This window comes from Amblyraja radiata, chromosome 13 (assembly GCF_010909765.2).
Source record: "Amblyraja radiata isolate CabotCenter1 chromosome 13, sAmbRad1.1.pri, whole genome shotgun sequence".
In the NCBI taxonomy this organism is placed as follows: domain Eukaryota; kingdom Metazoa; phylum Chordata; class Chondrichthyes; order Rajiformes; family Rajidae; genus Amblyraja; species Amblyraja radiata.
Window position 1 is genome coordinate 26894954 of NC_045968.1, and position 24285 is coordinate 26919238.

The 24285-nt window shown below is 46.0% G+C and overlaps 1 protein-coding gene across 6 annotated transcripts in view; it reads right to left on the reverse strand.

Moving 5' to 3' along the window:
• Positions 1-12395: 12395 nt before the first annotated feature.
• Positions 12396-24285, reverse strand: part of LOC116979746 (alpha-1,4-N-acetylglucosaminyltransferase-like) — a 44430-nt gene continuing 32540 nt past the window's right edge. For 5 of the 6 annotated variants that reach the window (XM_033031508.1, XM_033031510.1, XM_033031511.1 and 2 more), the window contains 2 exons: positions 21354-21814; positions 12396-13512 (listed from right to left, as the gene is read on the reverse strand). In XM_033031508.1, the coding sequence (XP_032887399.1) occupies positions 12910-13512; positions 21354-21814 (1064 nt within the window). In that variant the 3' untranslated portion in view covers positions 12396-12909. Of the gene's footprint in view, positions 13513-21353; positions 21815-22104; positions 22485-24285 lie in introns of those variants that run through there. The other variant, XM_033031509.1, reaches the window with a different exon arrangement.

Here is a 24285-nt window from a genome sequence, read left to right on the forward strand (position 1 = left end):
TTGCGGACCGAGTGGAGGTGTTCGGCGAAGCGATCGCCAAGCCTACGCTTGGTCTCACCGATGTAGATCAGCTGACTTCTAGAGCAGCAGATGCAATAGATGAGGTTGGAGGAGGTACAGGTGAACCTCTGTCGCACCTGGAATGACTGCTTGGGTCCTTGAATGGAGTCAAGGGGGGGCGGGGGGGGTAAAGCGACAAGTGTAGTATTTCTTGTGGAACCGCAAGGACAGTTGCCCAGATACGCCAGCATCTGGGTAATGAGATATGTGAGTATGTGGAACCGCAAGTGTGGGCAGAAGACGCAACTCAGGTAGGATGTGTTCGCATTGATCCCATCGAGATAGCTCTCCAGAATGTGGTGACACTGCCTTCGATACAGCAGTACCCATTAAAAAACAGGCAATTCCTAGTGTGGGCAAGCTGATTGGGGGATTGCTGGAACAAGACATCTTAGTAAAGTGCCAGTCTATTTGCAACACACCATTCCTTGCAGTGCCCAAGGCAGGTCCAGGACTTAAGATCTGTCAATGCAGTGGTAGAACCGCTCCATGCCTTGGTGCCAAACCAGGCTCATTTACTAGCTTTAATTCCAGCGGAGGTGAAGAGTTTTTAAATTGTAGACCTGCAACATGCCATTTTCTCATTATTTCTGTACAAGAACAACCAGTATTTATTTGCCTTTACTTACAGGGTACAACAATATACGTGGACAAGACTACCTCAGGGATTTATAAATTCGTCCACCTTGTTTTCTCGATGTCTTCAATAACAGTTGAGCGCTTTAAGTTTTAAAAGGAAATCCACTTTAGTACAGTAAGTACAGTATGTGGACGACTTGTTAGTGGCTAGTTTAGATGAGCAGAGCAATTGTGAGGACACTGCTCAATTATTGAATCACCTGGCAACTTTAGGATATGTGGTCCCTCAATCCAAAGTATTAATGGCTCAACAAAAAATAAAGTTTCTGGGAGTAATAATTTCTGCTACAGAGAGAAGTTTAGAAAACAGCAGACTTGAACCAATTTGCAAATTTTCTGTCCTAAAAGAGGCGAAGCAAATGAGACAGTTTGAACTACTGCAGACCCTGGATCCGTAATATTGCACGAGACACCAAGGAATTGAATCCTAATATTAGCCTAGAGGGAGAATTTCAGTTATCCGAAGAAGCTCAGAGAGCTTTCGAGAACTTGAAGAGATCTTTAATGCTGGCCCCGGCACTAGGAAGGCCACTCTACAATAGACCCTTCCAACTTTACTGCACCAACCTTTCTGAGTGCTCAACTGCAGTCCTCACCCAAAAACACGGGGGAAAGCACAGACCAGTGGGTTATTATTCATCAAAACTCGACCCAGTAGCAAGGGGACACCCGCTATGCACCCAGATCCTAACAGCAATCTATAATAGTCCACAGTCTGCTGCAAACCTGGCCTTACAGCAGGAAATAGTAGTGTACAGTTCTCATTCGATGGCAGCCTTGTTGGAACAACTTCAAACTCAGCATGGCTTGTGAAAACAAATACGAAATTTATCTATTGAACAATCCAAAACTCCAATTCAGACACGGTATGTATTCTGTCCTCGGCTGCTGGAGGATGGGTGTTTCTGGGAGTCAATCAGTCGGTTTTGGGGGAATTGGAGAGAGAGGCAGAGGAGCTTCCCTTCCCTTAGGCAGTGGTGGGATGTGGGGAAAGCTTCCATCCGTCTTTTTTGTCGGGAATACACATGGGGGTTGACCGGAAGGTGGGACTGGTGTGAGAAGGGGGTCTACATGAGCTACCTCAGTACAAATTCGAGTGGAGTGGCTTTCCTGTTCGCCCTGACTTTCTGGCCAGACATCCTTAAGGTGCAGGAAGTTGTGCCAGGTCATTTGCTCTATCTGGCCATGAGCCTGGATGGCATGCCATTGCAGTTCATTAATGTGGACGGCACCGGCACCGGTCGAGAGGCTCGAGAGGGAGTTACTCGAAGCAGAGTCTCGCCTGGGTCGGATTGGTGTGGTCTCCTGTGAGTGGGGAGATTATCAGGAGAAGAAGGAAGCTTTGAGGAACCTGATGCTTGAGCTGTCCCGAGGCGCTTACGTGAGGTTGCGGGTCCAGATGCTGCATGATCTGGACTGTGCATCACCTTTCTTTTCTCTCTGGAGAAAAGGCGGGGAGCTGCTTGCGGATTATGGCTCCTCTGTTACAGATCCAGAGAGGATTCGTGCTTTAGTCCAGTCCTTTTATGGATCCCTGTTCTCTGCAGATGGATTTGCCGGGAAGGCTCAGTGGGTCCTGTGGGAGGGTCTACCGACTGAGGATTTTTGGAGGATGTGACAAGTGAAATGGATGAAGGGGTGCCAGTGGATGTAATGTATCTAGACTTTCAGAAAGACTTTGATAAGGTCCCGCAAGGGAGACTGGTGACTAAAATTAGAGCACATGGTATTGGGGGTAGGGTGTTGACATGGATAGAAAATTGGTTGGCAGATAAGCAGCAAAGAGTACGATTGAACGGGTCCTTTTCGGAATGGCAGGCAGTGGCGAGTGGAGTGCTGCAAGGCTCAATGTTGGGGCCGCAACTGTTTACCATATATATTAATGACTTGGAAGAGGGAATTAGGAGCAACACTAGCAAGTTTGCGGATGACACAAAGCTGGGTGGCAGTGTGAACTGCGAAGAGGATATTAGGAGGTTGCAGGGTGACCTGGACAGGTTAAGTGAGTGGGCAGATGCGTGGCAGATGCAGTACACTATAGATAAAAGTGAAGTTATCCACTTTGGCGGCACAAACAAGGGGGCAGATTATTATCTCAATGGGGTTAGGTTAGGCAAGGGGGGGGTGCAGTGAGACCTGGGCGTTCCTTGTACACCAGTTACTGAAAGTTGGCGTGCAGGTACAGCAGGCAGTGAAGAAAGCTAATGGAATGTTGGCCTTCATAACAAGAGGATTTCAGTATAGGAGTAAAGAGGTTCTTCTGCAGTTGTATAGGGCTCTGGTGAGACCACATCTGGAGAATGAGGGGGGATCTTATAGAAACATATACAATTTTAAAAGGACTGGACAAGCTAGATGCAGGAAAAATGTTCCCAATGTTGGGCGAGTCCAGAACCATGGGCCACAGACTTAGAATAAACAGATGCTGCCTGACCCGCTGAGTTACACCAATTTTTTGTGTCTATCTTCGGTATAAACCAGTATCTGCAGTGTCACGCCGGGCAAAATGACACGGCTTTTAGGTTGCCCGGCCGAACTTTAGATGGCCCTGCTCCCTCCCATCCCTTCACATCCCCTTATCCTCTCTCCCTCTTCTCCCATTCTCCAACCCCCCCCACTTTCCCCGACGCCTGCCATTTGTGGACCCAGCGTGTGACAGCTAGATCCCACTAATAGTACTGCACAAAGGCCACATCATCTGTTTTAGTAACATTGACTATTGGATAAATGCAGACTTTGGGACCAACAACCCCACCACCCCTCCCCCGCCCCGTTGCCTTGCTTCAAAATGGGTGGTGGGAATTTACACTCAGTGGCCGGAGCAGGTGGGTGGCACTGGTACATTGACAACATTGCCTGTACCCAGTTGAAAAGCACGCTGCCTCTGGGGGTTTGGAGAGATCATTTGATGAGAGATCTGCCTCTGGGACAACTTGTGGCCAACAGTTTAGTTCCCATGAGGACATTGGGGGTTCGAGACCAATCCCTGGGGCCTCTGTGTCAAATTTAGTTCAGAGATAGAGTGCCCTTCGGCCCACCGAGTCCGCACCGACCAGCGATCCCCCGCACACTATCCCACACACGCTAGGGACAATTTATACTTATACCAAGCCTATCAACCTCGAGTTAGGGTTAGGGTTTCCTCGCTCAATACAAAGGCGCACAGGTTTGTATAAATTGTCCCTAGCATGTGTAGGATAGTGTGCGGGGGATCGCTGGTTGCAGGCTTGGACCCGGGGGGGGGGAGGGCCCGTGGCGTGGGCGGGAATGGCGAGGGTGGGGGAGGATGCGAGGGCCTGGCGGGGGGCGGGAGCGTGGGCCCGGTGGGGGGTGGGAAAGGCGAGGTGGGGGGTGGGGGGCAATGGACTGGCGGAGGGGGGGGAGGGGTGGCGTGTACCCGGCCAGAGCGGAGCCTGGTGTCGGGCCACGGCCGCTGCCAGGACTGGGTTCATAGTCAGTCGTTCCTGCTTCCCGCCTGGTAACGGGAGAACAGTCTCCCCGGACAGACCGCCGGCAGCGGGGATGCTCCGATGCCGCGGATGGAGCCGATGGACCGGGCGGGCAGACACCGTTTTTGTCTGGTTGAAGTGAAACAAACCTTAACATTGGCGTAGTCGAGCAGGATCTTGCTGGAAACTATCTCTGAATACTGAGTAGGAGGCTACAGTCTGGCCGGGATCTCGAAGGGAGTAGAAAGTGGACTATCGGACCCCTTGAGTCTGAACTCCTGAACGTACCCAGGAACACTGTGGTCCTTCGTCTGCCAAGATCTTTCAGAACAGACAAGTTCAAGTTCAAGTTCAAGTGAGTTTATTGTCATGTGGCCCTGTATAGGACAATGAAATTCTTGCTTTGCTTAAGCACACAGAAAATAGTAGGCATTTACTACAAAACAGATAAATGTGTCCATATACCATGATATAAATATATACACACATGAATAAATAAACTGATAAAGTGCAAATAGCAGAAAGTGGTTATTAATAATCAGAGTTTTGTCCGAGCCAGGTTTAATAGCCTGATGGCTGTGGGGAAGTAACTATTCCTGAACCTGGTTGTTGCAGTCTTCAGGCTCCTGTACCTTCTACCTGAAGGTAGCAGGGAGATGAGTGTGTGGCCAGGATGGTGTGGGTCTTTGATGATACTGCCAGCCTTTTTGACACAAGGTAAGACAAATTTTGTGATTGTTGACTCAGACTAAGTAGGCTGTCTGAAGTAGAAGACCTATTTCGACCTCCTTCGACTATGTTGAAGACTAGCTTCAACCAGCTACGACTAGCTACGACTAACTTCGGGAAAATTGGACACCGAATAGTGGAGAGTGAAGACGATCTCCTTCGATCTCCTTTGACCTCCCTTCGACCTCCCTTCGACTATGATGAAGACTATCTACGACTACCGTCGATTACCTTTGGCTACCCTTGATTACCTATGAATAACATGACGACCTACTACGACTAAACCTACAAGTAAAAAAAGTATCGAGTTTTTCCCATGGTGACCTTTTTTTAACTCGCGGGTTTTTACCTATTGAAAAAAACGCCGCGACCTAGCCGAGGCCTCGAGTACGCGGAGACCACTCTCGAGCATGAAGAAGAGTTACAAAGACCTTCTACGACCTTGTGTCGACCACTTTTGTCTACCTTAGATACCAGACATGGGTCACGAAAGTTAAAATCATGAGCCCGTTTGGCATCTAGGCCCATGGCCTACCTGATCTATTAAACTTATTGATAACATTTTTTTTCCATTCTTTCCCATGATGGTCACATTGTGTATCTGTTTTCCATGAAACCGCTCTTTGCGTCACACCCATAAATGATCATTTAAGTTACGCAAACATAAACAGATGCCAAATGCAAAACTAAATGACCTCAACCAGTCTCACAAACCATCTGCCAGTTTAAAACAGGTTATGACAAAGATCTTAAACATATTTACTGCAGAATTATATTGCAGTTTGGTTCTAATGATGGAAACATTTGTTTTATTTCTCTTGTTCTTGGTTTCTGTTGATATCTTCAACTGGAGAGTGATCTGTGAAAAAATCCATGTCATGTTTTACTGCATAACACTGTACACTCAATCAGCTAACTGGTTGAGTGTCTCATATTATCTAGCCTGCTAGTCCAGCCTCTAGTTAGATTCGTCATTGAGATTGAGCTAATAAGACCTATGTATTTGAGGTCTGTGTGCTTTCTTAAATAAACAACTTATACTCATGCATGGATTCTGAGCCATTAGACATTGTCACATGGTAACAGAAGGCACGGGAACACCTTGGATCAACGTCTTCAGTGATTTTTACGGACCTTTCACAGTCTTTGCCATGACTGATTCATTCCTCTAGCCCGATGGGGATATCGAAGAGCAATGGCGAGTTTTCGAGGAAGACTTCAAACCCCGCCATTTTAGATTTTCCATCGTAGGCTACAGTGTTCTCTGTGTTGGATGCCAAGAGCTCGTTCTGGCAAATTCCTCTTGACTATCAATCATCGCTGCTCACTACTTTCAGCACAGCCTTCGGACGCTACAGATTTCTACACATGCCGTTTGGCACCAATTCAGCCAGCGAAGTATTCCAACACTTGATGGAGCAGATTTTTGACAGGTGCCCCTGCGTGATCATTGTGGATGGTAGCAGGTAAAGTCAAAACAGAAACACGATGACAATTTGAAAAAGGTGCTCGACCGCGCCAGGGAGGTATACTTAAGAGTTAACCCCAGTAAACGCAAGTTTTGAGTCAACCAAGTTAACTATGTTGGTCACCTTTTCACCAGCAACAGCCTCAAAGCCGATCCTGCTAAGACAGCAGCCAATAGTGAAATGGCAGCGCCGACCGATGTTGCCAGTCTGTAAAGATTTTTAGGCATGGTGAACAACCTGGGCAAGTTTGTTCCACACTTCAGCGAGCTCTCAGCCCTGCTATGCCAGCTCACTCACTAGGACACTGTTTGGATGTTGCACGAGCAGCAGCAATGAGCTTTCAACATTTTAAAACAACAGATGTCATGCCCAGCCACTCTGGCGTACTTCGATGTTAATCAGCCAGTCACGCTGACCTGCAATGCCTCCCAGTATGGCCTCCAAGAAGATCAGCCAATTGCTTATGCCTCACAGACCATGACGGACACAGAGACTCGGTACGTGCAGATCGAGAAAGAGTTACTAACAATGGTATTCGCTTGTGTGAAGTTCAATGTTTGGCAAAGCTGTGACAATCGAAACGGACCATCAAACACTGTTTCCATCCTCAATAAACCGATACACGTTGCACCAGACAAGCTGCAAAGAATGATGCTGCAGCTCCAGAAGTATGACATCACCCTAATCTACAAACGTAGTAAAGACATGTACCTGGCAGACACCCTGTCCCGTGCACACAGGAAAACAAACGACAGGCATGCAGCCAAGAAGGACACATTTGATGTTATGATGATTGACCACAGTTACCCCTTGGGGTTGGATAGGTTGATTGCTCACACAGCTGAAGATAACACCCTACAGGAACAAGCAGCACTCATTTCCACTTTCGGTGCAGCCATATATTTCCCGTCAGGGACAAACTGGTAATCGAGAACGGAGTTATTATGAAGGGCCACAAAGCAATGTCCCAGTTTCATGCAGCGGGTGTTTTTTCATTCCATACATAGAGGGCATCCTAGTTCAGAAGCAACGGTGCAACGGGCCAAGAGCATGTTTTTCTGGTCTGCCGTGTCGGACTATATGTACCAGAGGATGCACTAATGTGCAGTATGTAACAGTCTAGCACCGCACCAGCAGTAACTGCTCCTTCATCACCTGGTTCCTGATCTGCCGTGGACAACCTCGGCGACTGACATTTTCGATTGGAATGGCAACCAGTACCTGGTTCTAGTGGACTCCTACTCCAGTTGGTTTGAGATTGATTTGCTCCACACTGCCTCATCAGCGGCAGTTATTCTGAAACTTGCAAGACACTTCTCAGTTCACGGGGCCCATCTCTCCCTCATGTCGGACAATGAAGGACAATTTACAAGCCAAAGCTTCAAAGACTTTACCCAACTCTGGGATTTCAAACATGTCACCAGCAGCCCAGTATATCCGCAATCAAACGGGTTAGCAGATGGTGGTGCCTCGTGGCAGCGGCCTCTGCAGTCCATCTGTCATTTAAAAAAAATGTTTTGTCCTGTTGAGTGTATAGTTTGGTTGTAGTTTAGATATTGTTTTTAGCTGTGTATATGTGGCGGGCAGGGGGGGAAACTTTTAAATCTCTTCCCTGTGCGGGGGAACCGACCTTTTCCCTGTCGGGTTTCCATTGTCGTTGGGGCCTAGCACCGTGGAGCAGCCACCATCCGGAACGACCTGGGGGCTTCAGTCACGGAGCCTGCGGACTCACCATCGTGGAGCTGGCCGGCTTCGGAGCGTGGGGAGCTGTGGTAGCGCGCGGCTGCGACCCGACTTCGGAGCTTCGGAGGCTCCAGCCGCAGGCCTGGTGGACGGTGACATCGGGAGCTCGCGTGTCCCTGGTGGGAGACCACTTTTCGGAGCTCACGCAACGGCAACTTCTCCCGAATTGCGGGGTTGAAAATTACCCAGAGCGGGGCCTTACATCGCCCGGCGCGGCTTTAACGGCCGCGGGACTTGCCATCGCCCACCGGGGGCTCCAACATCAAGATCCGGAGCAGAGCCTTACATCGCCCGGTTGGTTAGGGAGAGAATAAATCCCCTTAAAGATCAGCATGCTTATCTTTATGTAGAGTCACAAGTGATGGGGGAGATATTAAATGAATATTTTTCCATCAGTTTTTACTGAGGAGGAGATCATGCAAGCTAACTAACTAAGTTTTGAAGCCTTAGGCCATTGAATTATCAAAAAGGAGAATTTTGATGGTTTTAACATAGATTCAGGTGGATAAATCCCAGGGCTTGACCTAGTGCATCCTTCAATCGTAAGAAGCTAGGGAATAAATTGCAGAAACCCTTGCCGAAAGATTTATATCAGGTGAAGTTCCGGAGACGGGAGGGTGGCTAATGTTGCACCATTAGGAAGGCAGCAAAGGGAAGCCTAGAAACTTCAGGGTCAATGGACCTGACATGAGTGTTGGGAAAGTTGTTGTAGGAGTTTCACAGCGACAGCATCTATCAGCATTTGTTTAGGTAGGGACTAATTAGAGATAGTCAGCATGGTTTAGTGTGTGGGAAATAGTGTCTCACAAATGTTATAGCGTTTTATTGCACCAAGAGGATTCATGACATTAAAGGTTGTCTACATGGACTTTAGCAAGGTCCCGTATATGGTAGGCTAATCTGATAGGTTTGTTAGATGACATGGAATCCAAGATGAGCTAGCCAATTTGATTCAAAATTAGCTCGGAAGAAAAACTCAATGGGTAATGGTGGAGAGTTGCTTTTCAGTTTGGAATCCTGTGATCAGTCCTGTCGCAGGGATCAACTATTGTTTGTTACTAACATCAACAACATGGATGACAATGTAGTTAATATTGTTAGTAAATTTGTACATGACACCAGAGTTGATGGTATAGTGGACAGTGTGGACAATGGACAGTGCCTACCCCCCTTCTCCCTCAATCCCCTCACACTCCCTCCTCCACCCCCCCCCCCCCTCCCCCATCTCCATCCTCCTAATTTCCCTCATCCTCCTCCCCTCACTCCCATTCCCTGCCCCAGCACCTACCCAGGTCATAGAGCAGTGCCAGGGCCTGGAAATCTGCCCGGTTCTCATACTCGTGCCGGCCCTGGCTGTAGACTCCAGCTGTCAGCTCGGCCACCGCCTGGGCTCTAGTCCACACCCAAACTTCATCTCTGGGCTCGTCCATGGATCCAGTGGCAGCTTCTTTCTTGGCCCCAGTCACTGCCCCATCCCAAACCCCAGGCTCGGAACTCACTCCAGCTCCAGCACCAGGCTCGGCTCCAGCCCGGGTCCAGTCCCCGGGCTCGGCCCGTGGGACCTTCCCCCCCACCATGTACCGGGCGGCCGTCGGGCGCCGGTAGCTGCCGCCACTCCCCATTGACCGCTCTGGATTTTTATTACTCTGGAAAAACAGGGGTTGCTTCTGTTTTCTCCAGGTGCTCCGGTTTCCTCCCACATTCTAAAGGGGTGTAAAGCATTGGCCACCACATTGCCCCTAGTGTGTAGAAAAGTGGGAAGTGGAATCACATTGAACTAGTGAATGTGTGATGATGGTTGATGTGGACTTGATGGGCCGAAGGGCCTGTTTCCTTGTGGTCATCTCTACAACAAAAAAAAGAAGCCGTATGACTTGCTGAGCAACTCCAGGATTTTCTGATTATATTTTGGATTTCTGGCATCTATGGTTCTTTTTCATTTTTGAATAACCAGAGACATCACAAATTCAAAGAGGTAGAGTCACAGTCATACAACATAGAAACAGGTCCTTCAGCCCAACTTGCCACGCTGACCAATATGCCCCATCTACACTGGTACCACCTTCCTCTGTTTGGCCATATTCCTCTAAATTCATCATGTCCATTTACCTGTCTAAATGTTTTTTAAATGTTGTGATAGTACCTGCCTCACCAACCTACTCTGGCTGTTCGTTCCATATGCCTACCACCCTTTTGTAAAAATAGTTGCCCCTCAGTTAAAGCTTTTCTCCCTCGCATTAAACCCACGTCCTCTGATTCTTGATTCCCCTACTCTGGGTAAAAGACTGCATTTACGCTATCTATTCCTCTCATGATCTTATACACCTCAATAAGATTAATTCTCATCCTCCTGCACTCCAAGGAATAAAGTTCTAGCCTGGTCAACCTCTCCCTACAGCTCAGGCCCTTGAGTCCTGGCAACATTCTCATAGATGTCTCTGCACCCTTTTCACAGTAGCTTAACAACATCTATTCTGTAAAAGAGTGACAAAAACTGAATACAATACTCTAAATGTGGTCTCACCAATATCTTATACAACTGTGACATGACCTCCCAACTTACATACACCATACTGACTGATGAAGGCCACTGTGCTGAAGGCCTACTTGACATTCTTATCGACTTGTGATGCCATTTTCAAGGAACTCTGCACCAGCACTCCTTCCATCATCACACTCTGCCTACTTTCATGAAGCCAATTTTCTATCCTGTTGGCTAATTCTTCTTGGATCCCATGCGATCTAACCGTCCAGAGCAGCCTACCACACGGTACCTTGTTAAATGACTTGCTGAAATCATGACTTGCTGAAATCATAGCGTGATTGACAGGAGAGAGAGAATCTCAACCTTTTTTAAACACAAATAACCCTTATTTTTCATCGATGGGAAAAATCCTCGGCACCTGATCAGCGGAGGGGGACTCTGAGTAGGATGGCCAAAAATCACAACCATACGTGGTAGCGTTTTTTCTAAAATCAATATAAAGTGCAAACAGGAAGTAGTCAAGATTAGACTTTTAATTATATAGAAGGCAAGGCAACTTTAATTAGGCAAGGAAACTTTAATTAGGCAACACAGCTTTAGCATTTCCAAACCAAAGGCAACACAGCTTTAGCATTTCCAAACCAAAGGCAACACAGCTTTAGCATTTCCAAACCAAAGGCAACACAGCTTTATCAATCAATCAATCAATCAATCAATCAATCAATCAATCAATCAATCAATCAATCAATCAATCAATCAATCAATCAAAGACGTTATTGTCATTCAAAAATCAACAAATGCAAGTCCGAACGAAATTTTGCTGCATCTGGCTCACCGTGCAACATAAAACAACAAAAGGATAAAAAGGATATGGATAAAAGGATATGGATAAAAAGATTAATTAGATAAAAAGATAAAATAGATAAAATTGATAATTGTTGCGGCGCATTATATGGAATTCAAGATTCTGATGGCTCGGGGGAAGAAGCTGTTGCAAAACCTGGCTGTTCTGCTCCTTATACTGCGATACCTTTTGCCCGAGGGCAGCAGAGTGAACAGTTCATGATGGAGATGTGTGGGGTCTTCTATAACGCTGTTGGCCTTGGACAAGCAACGTTTGCACGCAATGTCCTGGATTGAAGGAAGAGAAGTCCCGATGATTTTTTGAAAAGTCCTCACCACTCTCTGCACGGACTTCCAGTCGGAGGCTTTGCAGTCCCCAAACCAGACCGAGATACAGCTGGTCAAAATGCTCTCTATGGTGCCCCTGTAGAAATTGGTGAGGACGGGATGGGGGAGGTGAGCTCTTCTCATCCGGCGCAGAAAGTGCCAACGCTGCTGCGCTCTCTTAACTAGTGATGCGATGATTTGTGACCTGGTCAGACTGTTCGTGATCTGCACCCTCAGGAACTTAGTGCTACTGACCAACTCCAGATCAATGTCATTAATGTGTAGTGGTTTGTGACTGACGGTTGACAAACCGGTTTAGCATTTCCAAATGAAAGGCAACACAGCTTTAGCTTTTCCAAATGAAAGGCAACACATTTTAGCATTTCCAAACCAAAGGCAACACAGTTTTAGCATTTCCAAACCAAAGGCAACACATTTTAGCATTTCCAAACCAAAGGCAACACAGTTTTAGCATTTCCAAACCAAAGGCAACACAGCTTTAGCATTTCCAAACCAAAGGCAACGCAGCTTTAGCATTTCCAAACCAAAGGCAACACAGTTTTAGCATTTCCAAACCAAAGGCAACGCAGCTTCAGCATTTCCAATCCAAAGGCAACACAGTTTTAGCATTTCCAAAACAAAGACACACAGCCTTTGGTTCTAGACCTCGGGCCGGCGGTCGGATCTCTTAAAGTCCACACCGCACCCGCGGCTAGAAGCTCTGCAGACTGCGGCATCAGTATGTTATAGGCCGCAGGCTGGCGGTTGGAGCACTGCTTCGGGCTCACCCGGTCCGCGATGGAAAGTCCACGCCATGCCCGCAGCTAGAAGCTCCACAGACCGCAGCTTCAGGATGTCGTACTCTGTGGGCCAGCGATCGGAGCACTTCTTCTAGCGACCCCCCGGCAAGGGATTGCCCGGCTCCACGATGGAAAGTCCGCGCTGCGCCCGCTGGTGAAGCTCTGAACCCGACTCCGGGAGAGGCCGCACCAATCCAAATTATTAGGCCGCGAGGAAGGGCGAATTGCAACTAGGAGAAAAGTCGCATTCCACCGAGGTAAGTGACTAAAAAACAGTTTCCCCAATTCCCGCCCGGCCCCCCCATATTAACCCATAGTAAAACACACTTTTAGAGATACTAAAAACAGGGACATCAGGACATAAATCACCATGTACTATGATTCAACTGAATTACATTTCTGTATGTAGTTGGACAATACAACTGAAAAAAATGTTCAATTAATGATCCACTTCCAGCAACGATTTCCCTTTTATTTTCGGAATTCATATAATTCCAGACATGTGCTCCATATGTTGCTGAGAAGGTCCGCTCTATATCCTTCATTTTCCAAGGAGTATAGTACATTTTCCAAGCTCGAAATGGGATTGGGTAGAACCGATTTGTGACCCATAAAGAGATGCCGTTGCATTCTTTGCCAATGAAGGGAGCTAGATTATCCATCTGACACCATTTCTTTAGCACACGGGTAAGCAGTTTAGGGCCTTGTTGGCCCCAAATATGTCCAATGTAATTGGTCACAAAATCTTCCATGCAATTCCATAAAACAGGATGATGCCTATGTGAGAAACCTATTGCCCCATTACTGACAGTTCTAGCATGCTCAGGGCATGTAAAGTTAGCAAACGGCATTGGCCTCATTGATATAATATCAGTATCCAGGTAGATGCCCCCATATTTCCACAGCAGTGCTAATCTGCAGCCATCAGCAAACACATGGGTCCAAAACTTCTCCTTTTCTGGATTTACCTGTGGGATAATGGACAAAAATTGTTTAATTCATTATCTTAATTTCCATTCTTTCTAAACATGCAGTCTTTCTTTCTGCAGTCTTTTTGTCTCTTCCTCGTGACACAATCCTTTATCAGTCAAATAATTGACTTGTACAATTGTACAAGATATTGGTGGCAACCCTCTTAGTGTATAGTGTTCTGTTCTGGTCACCCAGCGATAGGGAATAATGTTGAACTAGTTGGGCAGGTTTATTTAGGACTTTATACCTTGGACACAAGGAGACTGGGGAATGATTTCATAGAGGTATGTAAAATCAGTGGAATAGATAGGGTGAATGAATATAGTCAGAACATTTATGAAAAGAGGCATCATTTATGGCAGAAGATTTAATGGGAACCCGAGAATCAATTTTTTCAAACAGTGGCTACATGTAACGAGCTGCCAAAGGAACTTGCTGAGGCAGCTACAATAACAGTATTTCAAAGTCAGACACAAAATGCTGGAATAACCAAGCGGGAAAGGCAGCATCTCTGGAGAGAAGGAATGGGTGACATTTCGGGTCGAGACCCTTCTTCAAACTCAAACTCAATTGTTCAGGCACATGAACAGGAAAGGTTTAGAGAGATATGGGGTGTGATAACGGAAGAAATTATGTGGGAGCTAAAGGGAGCATGTTATATAAAATGTTTCCATGTGGTATCTCCGTCCGCATTGCGGCCGAACATCGTGGAGTTGGCGGCCTCTTGTTTGGGAGTTCTGGAGCTACAAAACAGCGAAGCTTGCGGACTCTAACATCTTGGAGTGGGTGATCCCTTTGCCAGTGGTCGGCCTTTGGTGTTCCAACCTGCGGGAGCTGCGGACTTTAACATCGTGAAACCCGCGGTCCCTGGTTAGGGACCGATTTTGGAAACTCCAAGCCGCAGGAGTTTCGACCAAAGATACTAGAGGAGCAAGTTTGCGCCACTCAGCGAAAAAGACGTAGTATCACATGTGTGATTGTCGACGCCATTTTACCGGTCTGCCCACACACTAGAGTAGACTAGAGGAAGAGTTTATAGAATGTATTAGAGACGGGTTCCTAGAACAGTATGTCACAGAACCGACAAGGGGGGAGGCAATCTTGGATCTGGTCCTGTGTAATGAAGCAGGATTAATTAAAAATGTCATAGTTAGGGACTCGTTGGGAACAAGTGACCACAATATGGTCGAATTCCATATTCAAATAGAAGGGGAGCAGGTTGAAACTCAGGCTAGGGTGCTTAGTCTAAATAAGGGGGATTATGAAGGTATGAGGACTGAGCTGATCTAAGTTGACTGGGATAGCAGACTCAAGAATAAGACGGTACATGAGCAGTGGTGTACGTTTAAGGATCTACTGTATAACCTTCAAGAAAAATTTATTCCTATGAAGAAAAAAAGGGGTAAGGGTAAGAACAGTCAGCCATGGCTCAGTAAAACTATAAAGGATAGTATTCGGCTGAAGGCAAGGGCATATAAGGTAGCCAGAGATAGTGGGAGGGTAGAGGATTGGGAAGCATTTAAAGGTCAGCAAAAAATAACTAAGAGATTAATTAAGACGGGGAAAATAGACTATGAAAGGAATTTAGCGAACAACATAAAAACTAATAGTAAGAGTTTTTATAGCTATATAAAAAGAAAAAGGGTGGCTAAGGTGAACGTTGGTCCATTGGAGGGTGAGACTGGAGAGTTGTTGGTGGGGAACATGGAAATGGCAAATGCATTAAACGAGTATTTTGTATCAGTCTTCACCATAGAAGACACAAAAAATATTCCAACGCTGGATAAACAGGGGGCGGTAGGAATGGAGGAGCTAAATACTATTAAGATCACCAAGGAGGTGGTATTAGGGAAATTAATGAGACTGAAGGAGGATAAATCCCCTGGGCCTGATGGATTACATCCAAGGGTCTTGAGGGAGATAGCGGTGGGGATTGTGGATGCATTGGTGATAATTTTCCAAAACTCCCTGGAGGCAGGAACGGTCCCAGTGGATTGGAAAATGGCCAATGTAACACCTATATTTAAAAAAGGAAGTAAACAGAAGGCGGGTAACTATAGACCGGTTAGTCTAACATCGGTGGTGGGTAAAATGTTAGAGACAATTATTAAAGAAACACTAACGGGGCACTTGGATAAACATGACTTCATCGGACAGAACCAGCATGGTTTTGTGAAGGGGAAGTCCTGTTTAACGAATCTGCTCGAATTCTTTGAGGAAGTAACAACCCGGGTGGATAAAGGGGAACCGGTGGATGTGGTATACTTGGACTTCCAAAAGGCTTTTGACAAGGTGCCACATAAGAGACTATTGCTAAAAATAAAAAATTATGGGATTGGGGGTAATATATTAGCATGGGTAGAGGATTGGCTAACAAATAGGAAGCAGAGAGTGGGGATAAATGGTTCATACTCGGGATGGCAACCGGTAACTAGCGGGGTTCCGCAAGGGTCGGTGCTGGGACCCCAGTTGTTCACAATTTATATAAATGATTTGGAGGAGGGAACCAAGTGTAATATATCAAAATTTGCGGACGATACAAAAATGGGAGGAAAAGTAGGGGATGAGGAGGATAGGAAGAGTCTGCAAAAGGATATAGATAAGCTAGGTGAGTGGGCAACAACTTGGCAGATGAAATTTAATACTAATAAATGTGAAGTCATTCACTTTGGGAAAAAAAATTATATGGCAAGTTATTTTCTAAATGAGGAGGAGCTGCGTTGTAATGCAACGCAAAGGGATCTAGGGGTATTAGTACATGAATCACTAAAAGTTAGTATGCAGGTGCAGCAAGCAATCAGGAAGGCCAATGGAGTTTTGGCCTTTATTGCTAGGGGGATTGAGTATAAAAACACGGAGGTCTTGCTGCAGCTGTACACAGTATTAGTGAGACCACATTTGGAATACTGTGTACAGTTCTGGGGTCCATACTTAAGAAAGGATGTACTAGCCCTGGAGGCAGTGCAGCGAAGGTTTACAAGATTAATTCCTGCAATGAGGGGATTGACATATGAGGAAAGGTTAAGTAGGCTGGAACTCTACTCTTTGGAGTTTAGAAGAATGAGAGGCGATCTCATTGAAACATATAAGATCGTGAGGGGCCTTGATCGGGTGGATGCACCGAGGATGTTCCCAATGATCGGGGAAACTAGAACTAGGGGACATAGTTGCAGAATAAGGGGGGGCTCTTTTAAAACTGAGATGAGGAAGAACTTCTTCACCCAGAGGGTGGTTAATTTATGGAATTCACTGCCCCAGGGAGCAGTGGAAGCAGAAACGTTAAATATATTTAAGTCTAAAATAGATGTTTTTTTAGCTGCCAAGGGGATAAGGGGTTACGGGGAGAGGGCAGGGATATGGGCCTAGGTATGGTTAGTATAGTAAGACCTGAGTGATCTCCTGGACAAGTGTCGATCGCCTGGATTGGGGTCGGAGAGGAATTTCCCGGATTTTTTTTCCCGAATTGGACCTGGGTTTTTATCCGGTTTTTTGCCTCCCCCAGGAGATCACGCGGTTCTTGGGGTGGAGAGGGGTGATAGCGGTATAAAGGGGAGGGTAGTGTCTTGTGTTCTGTGTCTTGTGTCTACTGTTTGTGGGTAAGTGTGTCTGTTTAGTGTTCAGCCATGAGCGAATGGCGGTGCGGGCTCGACGGACCTGGTGGTCTACTCTTGCACCTACTTTCTATGTTTCTATGTTTCTATGTTTGTGTCTACTGTTTGTGGGTAAGTGTGTCTGTTTAGTGTTCAGCCATGAGCGAATGGCGGTGCGGGCTCGACGGACCTGGTGGTCTACTCTCGCACCTACTTTCTATGTTTCTATGTCCGTGAGGCTGAGGTTGGGAAATGGGTGGGGTGGGGGGAGGGTAGAAGCAAAAAGCCCCCGGTGAGAAATGGTATTTAACTCGGAAATTGAGGATAGATAAAAGCTGGAGTAACTCAGCAGGACAGGCAGCGCAGCGACTCTGGAGAGAAGACCCTTCTTCAGACTGAACTGAACTCTCGTCGGTAAGAGTACTTGTGATTGTCTGCAGAAGGGTCTCGACCAGAAACGCAACCCTCTCCCCAGAGCCGCTGCCCGTCCCGCTGAGCCACCCCAGTGGGACTCTCTCTCTCTCTCTCTCTCTCTCTCTCTCTCTCTCTCTCTCTCTCTCTCTCTCTCTCTCTCTCTCTCTCTCTCTCTCTCTTCTTCCCCCCCCCCATCTGCCTTTCTCTCTCTTCCTCCCCCCTCTCTCTCTGCCTGAGAGTTGGCAGCCCTGCTAGTGTCCTAGGTCCAAAGGAGGATAGAAAGAAAATACTTTAAATGGTCTACGTAAGAAGTTTTAAATAAGCTCTTCTACATTGAAGGTAAATTGACATGTCAGTGGCAAAATACATCTTCAATATACAGGTCTCTCCCCACAACTGAACAATTGCACTTAAATGCTATATATTGTGATATATATTTATAAAAAAAGATTTGTGTGTGTATATATATATATACATACATACATACACAGAGATTGAAAGAAAAAGGTTGTTAAGCAAATTAGAGGAAATCTGAATAAAGAAACTAGAGAAATATGTCAAATCACATAACACATTTAAAAAACATCTCGCACAACGCCACGTGCTAGGCGTATGCCGTCGACGCTGCATACGTCGGCCGAGACGCTGCGTACGCCCGCCGAGACGCTGCGTACGCCGTCCGAGACGTTGCGTACCCCGGCCGAGACGCTGCGTACGCCCGTCGAGACGCTGTGTACGCCCTCAATGCGCCTGCAGGCATTGCAAGATTATACAATACAATTTATTGTCATTTGAGCCTCAGTGAGGCTCAAACGAAATTCTGTTTCCACAGCCATACAAACAAAGACAATTCCTAGACATACACACAATTTAGTTCACACAAACATCCATCACAGTGGACCCACTGTGATGGAAGGCAAAGTCTTTTCTCTCCCCTGTTCTCCATGTCTCTCCCGATGTCGAAGCCCCAGGCGGGCGATGATAAGTCCCACGGCCATTTTAGTCCGTGCCAGGCGATTTACGGCCCCGCTCCCGGTCATTCCAACCCCGCGACACGGGCTGGAGAAGTCGTGTTGCGGGTGCTCCGGGAAGCGGTCTCTCTCTCCCCCCGGACCCGTGAGCTCCCGATGTCCCAGTCCACCGGACCTGAAAACACAGATTTTTCAAGCGACCACGTTTGGTCGCGCTAGACGCATGCAATCGCATGCTGGTGGGGACAGGTCCTTAACTTGCCTCTCACACACAGGCACACACAAACACACATTGATATAAATATATATATAAGTTAAATTTAATTTTGTGCACAGTGTGTGTTAAAGCAATACAAGGGAAGCTGCACAACACAATGCAAGGGAAACTACGCAAAGGTGGCGGCTGGGGAGGAAAGATGGGAGGGAAATGGGGGAACAGGGGGAAAACATTTACAATAAAATTAACTAAAATATGTGAGGTGATAGATGCGCTATATCAAACACTTCCTGACAACACTGATTACACTGATGATAGAGCGGATTACACAGCGGGAGGCAAATCGGACAAATGGCGGCCGTGACGTTCCGTCACGTACTACACGTCAGCCCATTGGATTTCGGAGGAGTGGCCTATCTTGCTCCTCTATAATCTTTGGTTTCGACCATCCCGATGCGGAAGCTTAGATCGCCCCGACATAGGAGCTCAATCGCTCTCGACAGCCTATCCAACCTCTCCATATAACTCAAAACCTCCAGAACTGATAACTTCCTTAAAAATCTTCTTTGCACCCTTTGCAGTTTGTTATTTTGATTGCAATAATTAAATCCAGACAACATAGTGGTCATTAATATCTATTTTAAATATCGAAACTGTTTAAAATCTCTTCCCTGTCCAGGAGACCCGACCTTTTCCCTGTCGGGTCTCCGTTGTCGTTGGGGCCTAGCATCGTGGAGCGGCCTCCAACCTGAACGACCCGGGGGCTTGGAAGACTGCGGAGCTGCGGACTACTCACCATCGTGGGGCTGGCCGGCCTCGGAGCGTGGGGAGCGGTGGTGACTCGCTGCTGCGACTCGACTCCTGGGGCCCGGAGGCTCCAGCAACGCAGCCGCAGGTCTGGTGGACTGGGACATCGGGAGCTCGCGGTTCCGGGGGGGAGACCGCTTCCCGGAGCTCCCACAACGCTACTTCTCCAGCCCATGTCGCGGGGTTGGCACTACCCGGAGCGGGGACGTACATCACCCGGCGCGGCTTCATGGCCGTGGGACATTACAGCGCCCGCCGGGGGCTCCAACACTGTGACTTTTAGACCGGGAGCGGGTTCGTAAATCGCCCGGCACGGCCTAAAATGGCTGTGGGACTTATCTTCGCCCGCCTAGGGCTTGGACATCGGGAGAAAAATGGAGAACAGGGGAGAAAAAAGACTTTGCCTTCCATCACAGTGGGTTCACTGTGATGGATGTTTGTGTGAATTAAATTGTGTGTATGTCTGTAGGAAATTGTCTTTGCATGGCTGTGGAAACGGAATTTCGTTTGAGCCTCACTGAGGCTCAAATGACAATAAATGGTATTGTATTGTATTGACTATTGCAGCAGCAAACATTAAAAATCTACTGTATCAATTCATGTTTTATAGATGCCCAACCAGTAAACATTCACTGACTTATTTGGCAGAAAATCCCAAAAATTCACCACACCACCCTCTTGAATTCACCACACCACAAGAAGTTCCGCCTCAATTTTTATCCTGAATGTCCAGTCCTATTTGGAGCTAGTCATCCCCTTAATATAGACACATAATCAAGGGAAGCATCATCTCAGCATTTACCCTTTCAAGCACCTTACGAATATTGGACATTTTAGGGATATAGCTTTCTAATCTCATTTGAGCACTGGCCCAAGATGTTCAATCTCAGTTATACAACAAACCTGCCATGCAAGGAATCAACCTGGTGCAACTTTACTGCATTCCAATTAGTGTGTTCTTCCTCATTCAAGGAATTTCAGATAGACTGAGTCAACTTACTCCCAGGAAGAACATAGTCAATGCACACTCTTCCTGTTATGTACATGTCCAAATGTCCTTTAAGTGTTGTCAGAAGCTGCCTCAAGCACTTCCCCCAGCTCATTCCATAGACAGACCATTCACTGTGTGGAAAATCAGGCCTCACGAATCTATTGTGTGCGTTCACCTGATCCATGTCCCTAACATCATTAGACACGTCTATAAGATCACCCCTCAGTCTCCTTAGCTTGAAGAACAAATGCCAAGCCTGTCCACCATCTTCCAATAATTTAGTCCTTGTTTCCTGGTTAATATCATGTTAAAAAAAACAATCAAACTTAATGGAATCTTTCCTGGGTGATCAAAACAAACACAAAACTCACCAACTTCTTGTGCAACTGCATCATCAACATCCTATACCTAATGTTTTCACTAATGTAGGTCAGCATGTCTCATTGTTATCACCTCCCCACAGCCAAGAATTGATCATTGGGGACTCCACTTTTGCTTCATCATTGGTGCCGCCTCAGATTTGTTTTGAACCTTTTCATACCCCGAGTTACTCTCTCCCCAACGCTCAGTCTGAAGAAGTGTCTCGAGCCGAAATGTCACATTCCTTTTCTCCAGAGATGCTGCCAGACCCGCTGAGTTACTCCAGCATTTTGTGTCTATCTTTATGTCTAAAGCTTTCTTCACCACCCTGTCCACCTATGATGTTACTTTCAGTGAAATATGTACTTGTACTCCTATCTCCCTCTATTCTACAGCCTTCCCCAGGACCCTAAAATTCACTGAGAAATTCCTACTCTGGTTTGACGACCCAAAATGTAACACATCACACTTTCTTCTTATTAGTTACCTTTTGATGCCAGAATTTCAATGAAGTATCATCAAACAGTTCGGTAGCGTTTAAAGGGAGAAGGACAACATTCTTCATTGAGGAGAGCAATGAGATGAGTCTGTACTTAGGCTCTGGATATTGGCTCAAGTTGCCACTGAACCCCTTCATGAAGAAGTAGATTGGTTTATCTGGGTTTTGACGAGCAGTAGACTCCACTGAGCACATCACCAATGGCTTCAGCTCCACCTTGTCTGTTGTTTCCACAAACATAATCCCAGGGTCCAGGAGTGGACGAGGATCATCCATGGGAGCTTCATCTTCCACGTGTGACATTCTTACCATGTGCTTTTGAAAATGTTGTTCTGTTTTCATATGCCAACTTACATACAGCAGAACACTAGCTCCAATTATGAAAACAAGGCTAAATGTCTTTCGAATGGGAATCATGGTGTGGCAATGAGGTGCTTCTCCAAAGGATCCTGTGAATTAATAAATCAAAAAGTATTATTCCCTGAGCATGGAAGAGCCTGAATTTATTTTGATAGCTTAGGAATAGCAGCAGGCTGAGAAATCTGAAACTTCAAAAGACAACAATTGCCAAGCAATTAGAAGTCTAATTTATTTGTACTACCAGGTGTGTGCCAATGGAATCAATATAAAAATAGGTCCTGTTGACTATATAGGGAGAGATTCATTACTGACAAAAACAGCAGATAGCAATGTTGGGAATCCTGACCGACCATCCAGAATTTATCACCTTCTGCCTCACCCTACATTTGTTTGACTCAGCTCAGCCCAGCATTAGAAATGTTATGGTAGCAAGTCCTGCTTGTGAACTTGAGGAGGCGGTAGATATGAGCTGTGCACATTGAGGGTGGAGGCGTGGAGGTAGGATTGCCTGAGGATGAAAGATCAGTGATAAAGGCATTCGATTTTTGGATGGAGGGAAGGATGAGGTTTGTTTTTGGCAGCTGGAAGAAGGGTCTCGACCTGAAACGTCACCCATTCCTTCTCTCCAGAGATGCTGCCTGTCCTGCTGAGTTACTCCAGCATTTTGTGTCTACCTTAAATGAAAGGTGGAAGTAATTTTAATAGGACAGACAGCAACATGTTTAGTCAATAACATTTCATCAGATTTCTTCAGTTCCTTGTCAGACAGGTTTATGAGCTTTAATTCTGCCAGAGCTTGTTGCTGAAGGGTGGAGGCCTGTGACGAGTGTGTGCCTCATGGATCAGTACTGGGCCCATGGCTGTGAACCTATGGGGTGGTTGCATTTTGGGGAGTCAAACCTGGCCAGGAACTTCTCAGTGAACGATAAGGTATTTTTGTGGTGTTGTCAAGCAGAGGGAGGAAGAGAAAATGCATGGAATGCGTGCAAAGGCTGTTATGTGACTTTTAAAAATGTATTGGAAGAAATATTGATCAATTCGATGTTCCAGGCAGAATAGGATCTGATTGAAAGATCCCGTTGCTCTGTAAATTTGCAGTGCCTTGTGATTTAAGAGGCAGTATTTCTTGAAGAAATTGTGTGACTTGCGTGGAAGCCACACATCCATCTTTTCCTTAATATGGATTATGTGTTGGAGGTTTTCACTGTGAAAATTGGTATTTCAAAGTTTTTCTGTTATTTGGGAAGGCTCTAAAGGAAGAGAGGTGCAGGCCCTGTTTGTATGTTTCTCTGTTTTGTTGTATCTGTGTTTTAATTTTTTTAATTTAATTTCTTTGGAGTTGGTTTGCGAGAGACCAATGGACACACAGCATTTGGAGAAACTGGAGTTCAGGGTATTTTTAAATTGTGAATTTGAAACTGGTTTAAGGAAGACTAAAATATGTGGGAAACAATCCTAAAACTTGCTTTTGCTAACAGGAATATTTTCTTTTCCAGAATCTTCAATCATTCTGCACAAGATTTTTGAAATGCTGATTTTGAGACATAGTGTATGAAGCAGTGTTAACCATAAGTCGTGAAACTTCATAAAAAGTACTTCATTCAACCATGGCGTTAGCCTCCATAAAGTTCTGCATCGTAGATCATATTGAAGCCGGTGCTTAGCTAATCGCATACTGCCTGATGGCATAGTGGAAAACTAGCATGGAGCATGGATCATGGATTGGGTCAGCAATAGCAAAACCAAGCATGGATCAAATCAGCATATGTGATTGATCTACAATAGAAACATAGAAAAATAGGTGCAGAGTAGGGCATTCTGCCCTTCGAGCCAGCACCACCATTCAATATGATCATGGCTGATCATCTAAAATCAGTACCCCGTTCCTGCCTATTCCCCACATCCCATGATTCCTTTAGCCCTGAGAGCTAAATCTAACCCTCTCTTGAAAACATTCAGTGAATTGGTCTCCACTGCATTCTGTGGCAGAGAATTGCACAGATTCACAACTCTCTGGTGACCAACTTTTTCCTCATCTCAGTCTAAAATGGCCTACCCTTTATTCTTATGACCCATGGTCCTGGAATCCCCCAACATCGGGAACATTTTCCTATATCTAGCCTGTCCAATCCTTTAAGTATTTAAATGTTTCTATAAGAAACATATTGTTAATCATATTGTTAGCATTTTGACTTGGAAGAAATAGGAACTGAAATTAGGGTTGACTTCCAGTAGAAGATTTAAAAGTACAGAGGATGACTCCTCAAACATCTTTTAAGACCCTGGAGGATATTGCACTTCAATCAAGAATCTTGCTCTTTATATTATAGCACATACAAGTCCAGCCTTTTAAGGATGACTTGACTATTGGCATTTTATTCAAAACATAACCCTTGTCCGGAAACACTTCCTTACAAGAGAACCTAGATAAATGCCATTTCTCTTTTCACATTTCTTCCCAGTCTCTCCTTCAACATGAACATGACAACATTTTCATTGAAAACCTTGAACCAAAGAGCTCAGAAGAGGAAATCCCCAAGGACTTTTCTACAGCAGTGGT